This window comes from Phocoena sinus, chromosome 3, assembly GCF_008692025.1.
Source record: "Phocoena sinus isolate mPhoSin1 chromosome 3, mPhoSin1.pri, whole genome shotgun sequence".
Classification (NCBI taxonomy): Eukaryota; Metazoa; Chordata; class Mammalia; order Artiodactyla; family Phocoenidae; genus Phocoena; species Phocoena sinus.
This window is the reverse complement of record NC_045765.1, coordinates 52,701,361-52,710,488: the sequence shown is the minus strand read 5'-3', so window position 1 is coordinate 52,710,488 and position 9,128 is coordinate 52,701,361. Positions and strand designations below refer to the sequence as shown.

The 9,128-nt window shown below is 46.6% G+C and overlaps 1 protein-coding gene across 7 annotated transcripts in view; it reads left to right on the top strand.

Moving 5' to 3' along the window:
- Nucleotides 1–632: 632 nt before the first annotated feature.
- The window catches only part of ARHGAP26 (Rho GTPase activating protein 26), a 519,366-nt gene continuing 510,870 nt past the window's right edge, over nt 633–9,128 (top strand). For 5 of the 7 annotated variants that reach the window (XR_004349277.1, XR_004349278.1, XR_004349276.1 and 2 more), the window contains exon 1: nt 633–1,158. Coding sequence is in view for 3 of the 7 variants with exons in the window: in XM_032627452.1 (XP_032483343.1) it covers nt 1,005–1,158 (154 nt within the window). In the remaining 4 variants the exon portion in view is untranslated. The remainder of the gene's footprint in view (nt 1,159–9,128) is intronic. The other 2 variants (XM_032627454.1, XM_032627453.1) reach the window with 1 other exon arrangement.

Here is a 9,128-nt window from a genome sequence, read left to right as displayed (position 1 = left end):
CGGCTGAAATTCTCGTAAGGATGTTAGATCCTTCGGCTGAGAGCAGCCGTGGGCGGGTTTTGAGTAGGAGTGGCCGTGAAGGGGCCGGACTGTAGGGGGCGGGAAGACTGCAGGCAAGAAGAGCTGGTAATTTTTAAGATGAAAATATTTTCTGCTCTACTGGAAGAAGGAGCTTGTTCCTAGGGGCGATGTGGTCGCTTGGTGCGCTCGGGGTTCCTCTGGGGCAGGGGGCTGCATTTTGAGTGCAAGCTCGATTGCCTGAAGTGTGAGGGGCACTGCAGCCCTAAATTCCCAGATTTTTCATGTTCGGCACATCTAGGCTCTTCCGCTCCCCAGACCTTCAGACGCACCATCTCGGATGCGGGCGGGCAAGGTACGGGGCATGCCGCAGCGCTCACCTTCGGGTCTCCGGGTCTGCAACACCGCGCGGGCGGGTGCGGGCGGAGCTTGTGCTGCGGACCTAGGCAGTGGCGTGGGTCCCGCCCCCTGGACCAGGCCCCGCCTCCGGACACCGCTGATTGGGTTATAGCCGCGGAAGGGCCAGGCGTACCCGGGAGGCCCGGAGGTCTGATTGGCTTGGCTGGGATTAGGTCATTGCTAGCAGGTTAGTGCGGCCCGAACGCCGGCGGAGCGGCCCAGGCTGCTGTGAGAGGGCGCTCGAGGCTGCTGGAGAGCGAACAGGCGAAGGAGGCGGGGAGGAGGCGGCTGCACTCGCTCGACTTCTCGTTCCCTTCCCGGCGCCGCTGCGGGTCCGTCTCTGCGCTTCCTGCTCCCCGGCCGCTCGGTTGCACGCCGCCGGAGCAGCCGCCCTTCGTTCGAGTCCCGGCTCGGTTCGGAAGTCGTGCGCGCCCGCGGACACCGCGCGCAGGGCTAGCCGGCGCCACACCTGTGGAGCCGGCGTCCGTCGCGGGTGCCGGCCGGGGTCCCGCCGCGTGCGTGCTCGGGGCTGCGGGCCGCCGGGGCCCCGGGGGAGGCGCGCCCCCCGGCTGGGCGCCGCAGACACCATGGGGCTGCCCGCGCTCGAATTCAGCGACTGCTGCCTCGACAGCCCGCACTTCCGAGAGACGCTCAAGTCACACGAAGCGGAGCTGGACAAGACCAACAAATTCATCAAGGAGCTCATCAAGGACGGGAAGTCACTCGTCAGCGCGCTCAAGAGTGAGTGCCCCCGAACCTGGCGGGGACGGAGTTCGGGGGCGGGAGGGGCCGTCGGGAGGCGCTCAGCCCTGGGGGTCGCGTGTCCGGCTGGTTTTCTGCCCCCGGGCGCTGAGGGACGGGTGTAGATGCTTGTAGTGGAGCGGGAAGGATACGTAAAATGGGCGAACTAGCAACAAGACGGTGAGGGAAAAGATCCGTCGCCCGGTCGTTTGCGTTCCGGGTGGCTGGGAGGAGACCGAGCGCGAGTGGCGCTCTGGGGCGCCGCGGCGGGTGTGCGCGGCACACAGGTGTCCTGGGAGTAGGACTGGAGTGCCTGGTGCGCCGCAGCCTGCTGGGAAACCCCTTCGCGTCCACGACTCCCGCTCCCTTGGGGAAGAGTTGCTCACCCCTGGGTGCCCAGCCTTGGGAATGGAGTGGGCCCCGCCAAGGGGGCGCTGCCTCCCCTCGGAAAAAGGCGGGTTGTGCCTTCTTCGCTCCCTGGGCGCAGCGCCAGCCTGCTCAGGGCCGCCGGGTTCTCCGAAAGGCACAGCTGCTGCCCAGAGAAGGGGTGGGTGGGATGGTCGGTCAGCTCGAGATTCTCTGGAGTACTGGCAGCCTGTACCTCCCAGATCTAGAATCAGGGTCACGTACGTGTGCAGGTTCTGATTCTTGTGTTTAGCAGAAGGTGATAAGGGTGGGAGTACAGAATCAGAGTGTTCCTTTACTCTAAACTGTGGGCGAGGGTTTAAAAATAGAACGAACATATCCTCTCCCTCTCCCGCTCCCTCGCTCCCCTTTTTACCTCTCCCAATATCCTTGAAAACTCAAAAGTCTGAGAAGGAATGTCCTCGGTCCTCACTCAGAAAGGAGAAGTTTAAACTCATCCTTATAGATCCTCAAACCTTTTGTAAAACAATTTTTGCAAATTTCCCTTTGGCAGGGGAGAAATGAGTTTTGCATTCTGTGTATGATTTGCCTTGTCTTCTGCAGAGCCAGGGAATGTCTCCTTCTGGCCAAACAGGAGTGCTCTAGGGAAGAGCGCCTTGGATTGTTGAGATCTTTTTTTGGGTGCCTTTTCAGTCTACCCATTTAAAAATAGTTTGGTCCATCTTTTAGTTTTGAGAATCAGGAAAAAAGGCAGACAGTGGAATTGTCTTTGACTTTTCCTTTCTCTGTGATGGATTTCTTAATAGGTGGTGTCTTTCAGCTAAGAAAGCTTGCATTGGCAGAGTGGGGCCCTAGCTGTGAGAATTGTCCCCAAGCCTCTATAAAGGAGATGTAAAGTCAAGTGCCTGAGGTGTCATTTTGTGAGCCTGTTGCTTCTAAAAATGAAGAGGGAGGGCTTCCCTGGTGGCGCAGTGGTTGAGAGTCCGCCTGCCGATGCAGGGGACACGGGTTCGTGCCCCGGTCCGGGAAGATCCCACATGCCGCGGAGTGACTGGGCCCGTGAGCCATGGCCGCTGAGCCTGCGCGTCTGGAGCCTGTTCTCCGCAACGGGAGAGGCCACAACTGCGAGAGGCCCAAGTACCGCAAAAAAAAAAAAAAAAAAAGTAAAAATGAAGAGGGAGACAGTGGAGTCCCAGGGCAGCAAGTGCCAGTGTTTTGGGGTGAAATAAACATGGAACTTTGATGTGATAAGGCTCCTCAGAGGCAGGGTCTCTGCTGGAGGCTGTGACCTGAAGCATATGAACAGACTCTTCTTTTGTCAATGACCAGGACCATCGTTGGTTCAGGGAATATGTGACCCTGGTTTGGAGTAAGTTAGGGGCCCACTTATAGGTTGGGCCCATGAATTTTTAAAAAAAAAATTTTTTTTTGCGGTACGCGGGCCTCTCCCGTTGTGGAGCACGGGCTCCGGACGCGCAGGCTCAGCGGCCATGGCTCATGGGCTCAGCCGCTCCGCAGCATGTGGGATCTTCCTGGACCGGGGCACGAACCCGTGTCCCCTGCATCGGCAGGCGGACTCTCAACTACTGCGCCACCAGGGAAGCCCCGGGCCCATGAATTTTGAGTGACTCTCAGGCTGGCTTTAACTGGGCCTCTGCTTTATTCAGCAAACATTTAGAGTGTTTTCTGTGTGTTAGATATTGCCCCAGGCACTGAAGTAGTAGTGACAGTTCTGCTGCCCCTGTGGTTGTAAAGACTTACTCCATGCCAGGCACTGCTTCAGCCACAAATTATCTCATGTACTGTTACTCATTTTACAAATGAGAAAACAGACTTGGAGAAATCACTAGCGCAGAGCCACCCTGCTCTAACGGCAGGGTGGTTTTTGAGCCTCCACATGGTCTGAGCCAGAGCTGGAGTTCCTGCTGATGCTGAGCTCTTAATTCTGCCCCATCCCTCTTGCCCAGAATGGACCCCCTGGACCAAGCCTGTTGGAACCTGGACTTGCATTTTGTATCTCAGCCTTGAGTCTGAGGAGGATGCCTTTGTGTGACTGGCAGTTTATTTGCCTGCTGCTGTTCTTTTGGGGGGTGGGGAGGGCATGTAAGAATTCTTTGGGTAGGAGGAAACAGTGTAGTGATAAAATTAAAAGAGTTCTTCAAATTGGCTAGTGGAATGGACCAGCTCTGTAACTTGGGGGAGAACTAGGTGTTCTAATCTCTTAATATCCAGCTCTATTTCTAACTATACTCTTCTTACTAGTGCTTGAACAGGTCATGTGACCTCTTAAAAAGGGTGCAGGTGATTACTATTTACCAGACTTCGGGCATTGTGTCGTCATTAGGTGCTTCTTGCATTGTATATTACTATATTAGTGTTTGTATTCATTTTCTTTGGATCATCTTTATCACTACTGTAAATGTAAAGCCAGTGTTTTAAAAAATACATACGTAAAAATAAATACGTAATTGTGTAAGTAACACTGGTTTAGATGATTTATAGGCTTTTCCAGCTCTAAAATTTTATGATTTTATTTTGTAATTAATTTTCACAGATCTTTGGGGTAAGGTTTCCATTGTGTGTTAATCTGAGACAATAAAACTGGGATTGCTGAAGTTCAGCTAGATCATTATTCTTGCTACTTCCCCTTTATGAAGGAGGAAACTGAAGCTCAGAGAGATTAGTAACCTGCCCAAGGCGTCACAGCAATTAAGTTGTCTGATTCCAGAGCCTGTGCACTTAACTCTGAAGCAAGACTGTAGGTTTGTCTCTTGATTCTCCTTGATAATCTGATAAACAAATGAACTCCTTGAAGTCTTTCCCTGGAGTTCAAACCTCTGGGCTGGACACATGGAAGATAAGCAATAAAATAATTTGGGACCTACATTTCGAAAAATCCTGCTTTTGGAGAAAGTTCTTGTTTGATGTGGTGACTCCGAGTCACTTTTTTCTGTGCTGATTTGTCCAGGCCTTTTCTGTGGGCACTCTTTCCTCAACTTGATTAATCTGTGTCTCAGTCAAGAGGATTCTGTGTGTTTTAGTCCTTTTTTCTTTCTGTAAAGATGATAGAGGCGGGTGATGAAGTTCAGACTCGTAGAATTAAGAGTTTTAGGATTTTCTGTGTTTCATTCTTGACACCATCACCTACTGATTGACTCTGGGTGAGTCACTAAGCCTGAGCTCCTCCTGTCTAAAATGGGAGTAGCCACTCTGACCTCCTAGGGTTGCTGTGAGCACAAAATGAAACAGTGCATGTAAAGAAAGCACTTAGCTTGAAGCCTGGTGCATAGCATTGCTCAATTAATGATAGCTGTTATGATCTTCCAGCATTCAGGGTTGTCAAGACTTGGAGCAAGAGTCACTAAGAGCAGAATTGTCCATCCAAATGAACAGTTTTTTGATGTGGTTGCAAGGAGTTAGGCCCATGCCTTCTTCACGCCAGTTGTTGGTAACTTACACAGTTGTGTATGTATTAACCACTGGTGGGAAGAAGCCTGGTAATCCTATTTGTATAAAGTCATGGTTATGACAAAAAAGCCCCACAAGTTAAAGACAAAAAATAAAAAGTCTCTCAACATCTCTGTTGTTCCTAATATTCTGATAGCTTAAATTTTCCATCTTCTTGCTAGATTAACCCCTCTACCCCCCCCCTCCCCCCGCCCCGCAACACCCATCCAGTGGCTGAGCTGGCTGCCTCTCTTTGCCTTGCAGGAAAAGCTTGCAGAACGCACTGGACTTAATGTCTGGCTGTCTCATGGACTCGATGGCAAACCAAATGTAGTTTCACAGAACTGAAAGTGAGTTAGGCTGTTGGTTTTGAGAGGTGATGTGGGTTTTCAGGAGCTGTGTTTCTTTCCACCTTCAGAGTTGGTTTATGGACTTACTACTGGGGATATACCCCTTTAAGTTTGACTTCTTTCTGAGACAGAGTGAGTTCTCTTATTTTGATAGTCTTAGGTGGGAGGAGTGGGGCAGGAATGCACATTTTAGAATATCTTTATTGAGATATAATTTGCCTTAGTATACTGTTCACTCACTTAAAGCATCCAGTTTATGGTTTTTAGTACATTCGCAGAGCTGTACAGCTATCACCACAGTCAGTCTTAGAACATTTTCATTGCCCCCAAAAGAAATCCCGTTCCCATAAGCAGTTATTCCCCACCATTTGCTCCCAACTCCTCCTTCCCCATCCTCCCGCCCTCCAGCCCTAGTCAACCACTAATGTATTTTCTGTCTCTATGGATTTGCCTCTTCTGGATATCAGAAGTGTAATTTTAATAGTTTTCTCTTAGATGGTGGTGGGCATCTTGAGGCACAGTTTTCTTGGTTGGAATTTCAGGTGGGAAACTTTGAACCCATAAGCTACTCTTCTTCAGTGGGGTTTAAGTAGAGGTGGAGTCCCAAAGACTGAACCATGTCCTAGGGAAAACCCAGGTGTCTCATGAGGGGGAGGGGATGGATTCATTCTAGTTCATGGAACTTTGAAGGACGCAGGGGAGACTACTGAAACAAGACCAAGGATCCAACCCCTTCTGTCAGTGAGCTTTTCAGTCAAGTTGGGGCAGGGTGTGTGATACTGAAAAAAGCCTTGGTAGCCTGCCGGGAGACACGTTTTGTTTTTTTTTTTTACGAAAAAACTATGAGACCATAGTTTTCATGAGACTTTTTGGGGATGACATGCCTTTTTCATTGTATTCGCGGAGGTTAGTAATTCTGACCTGCATCACATCTCCAAGGCAACCACAGAGAATTTTAACAGAAATAAGTAGTTTTATAAGAATGCCAGCAAAAACCACGATAAATTTTAGCTGCTGTTTGTCTGTCAATAATCAAATCTTAAATTCAACGGACATTTATCTTTTAGCAGAAATAGGGTTGTATAAATCTGTAGTCATAACTATATATACAAAGCAAAATTCTGTATTTTGGAACTTGAACCCTAGGCATAGAGACAGATAAAAAGTCGGATGTACTTAAGTGAGATCACACTTATAAGATTTTTTGCTAAGGCATGAAGAAAGAATATTTAGGTAGTGCATTACTTAAGGAAAAAAAAAGATGAGATCTAAATAGTTTTAATAATATCTGCTAGAGGGCATTCATGAGGCTCAATAGGGACCCTAAACTCACATTACAGGAAAAAAAAAAAAGTAAAAATTATATCTATATTCTTATATAGTGCAAGCTGTCATTAATTGCCATAATCTAAATGCCCAGTCTGACAGATGTGTTCCAGAAAAAGCATGTCTGTCTTAAATGTTTCAGAAATCTTCTCTGGTCCTGGGTTGATAACCACTCATCTCCACGGATAATGTCACATTTCAGAGTGGTCTGGATTCTGGACATTAGTAATCCTAGTGGGCATTGACATAACATTCTCTTTATAGCAGTCCTTCCACAAGATGCCTTCCAAGAATGCATTTATATATGGTTCCGGCCCTTTTATGTAGATAGGGAACACATCAGTATTGAGTTCATTTAAGAAGTGGACTCGGAGGAGTTAACTTGGAGCCCATAATATGCAGCCTGAGGAGACCCAGGTCTGGGGAGCAGAGTGCAATGCAAGGAGCCAGGCCTCTGTTATCAGGCAGATCTGATGTCTAGTCCCAGCTCTACCACATATATGCTGTAAGACCTTGGGGGCACTGTCAGTTTCCTCAGCAAACAAACAAGCAAACAGAAAACCTGAAACCTCGCCAGCAGCTCTTGTTTATTGAACACTCACCAAGGGCCCGGCCCTATGCTAAGTGCACACATTGTCTCGTGAGTCTTTATACCTCTGTCCGGTGGGATGAATACTTATTTGTGTGCACGTTACAGTTTGGGTAACTTGTCTAAGGTCACACAGCTAGGAAGTTGTGCAACCAAGTTTTGAAGCTGACCGTGGACTGCAGGGCCTTCTCTTGAACGTGACCCTTCAGTGCTTCAGTAGACACGCTGGCAGTGAAGATGCAAATTGTTCGGAGATCTAGACACTAGAAAGAAGAAACATGCAGCAGGTGCTAGATTAAGTGAGAATATTGTCCCCGTTGTTTTTCAGACTGAGTCCTGAGTAGCAAAGAATAGCTAAGATTCTGTATTGTGCTCTGAAGTTTTGTGTTTCTCTCTTCATCATATGATTAAAGAGCCATTGTAGGCTGGTGAGACAAATGAGGGCGTCTGATTATCTCTTGGCTTTTTGAAGCAGTAGAGTTGCTCTTTGGGGGTAGTAGCACTGATTACCAATGACTCTCTCTCTTTTTAAATATTTTTTAGAAAATGCATACGTTCCTAGCATTCATTTATTTTTTTAATTAAAAAATTAAAAAATTGAGATATAAATGACACATTTTAGATGTTAGATGTACAACATGATGATTCGCTATTTGTATATAATATGAAATGATCGCTGCAGTATGTCTAGTTAACATCTGTCACCATACATAATTACGAATTCTTTTTCTTGAGAACTTTTAAGATCTACTCTCTTAGCAGCTTTCAAATATACAATTATAGTACTATTAACTATAGTCACCATGCTGTACATCACATCCTATGACTTATTTATTTTATAACTGAAAGTTATTCTCTTTTAACTGGGTAATAAAGCATTGAACATGGAGGCCAAAAACTTGTTCTTGAGTCTGATTTGTTAAGATAAATAGTTCATCCTCTTTGCTCATTAAAACAAGAGTAAAAAAAAATCAACATCAAGAGTTGTGTGCTTAGAGCATGTCACCCTTTTATACTTCTTTAGGACTTGGTGTAGGCTTTTTATAGTAGTGAGGTGAGTCCTTCATTAATGGTATAAATTCCCAAAGCCTGTTCAGTGCCAACCTGCTTTGTTTAGGAGTAATTATATTACTCACAGAATCCTAATGGAACAAATGCTTATGGAGTTACGTAGCAAAAAGTTTTTTCTCAGCTCCTTTGCTTTGCTTTAGCACCTTTCAAATAAAAGAAAAAAAAAAGGCATTTCCTAATTATTTGTAAACGGCGGTAATTTGCAGTACTGACATTTGGAGTATTTCTCATACAAATATAAACAACGGCAAATTATATCCAAACAAGATTTTGTAGTTTTTATATAACACTGGCTTTAAAAAAAGTCCTTCCACTTCAATCCAATTATTCTGTTCTCAATTGGATTGAATAAATTGCATCTAATCTGTTGCACTCAGCACACTGATTGAGGCTTAAGTTCTCCCCTCCCTCCTTTTTTTAAAAAATATAATTAATAGACTTTATTTTTTAGAGATGTTTTTAGGTTTACAGAACAATTGAGTGGAATGTATAGAGAGTTCCCATAGAGTCCCTCACACCCTTTCCTCTCAGGTGGTACATTTGTTACAAAAGTGATATAGTGTTATAACTAAAGTCCATTGTTTACATTAGGGTTCACTCTTTGTGTTGTATATTCTATGAGTTTTTTTTTTTTTTTTTTTTTTTTTTTTTTTTAATTTATTTATTCATTTATTTATTTTTGGCTGTGTTGGGTCTTCGTTTCTGTGTGAGGGCTTTCTCTAGTTGTGGCAAGCGGGGGCCACTCTTCATCGCGGTGCGCGGGCCTCTCACTGTCGCGGCCTCTCTTGCTGCGGAGCACAGGCTCCAGACGCGCAGAGCTC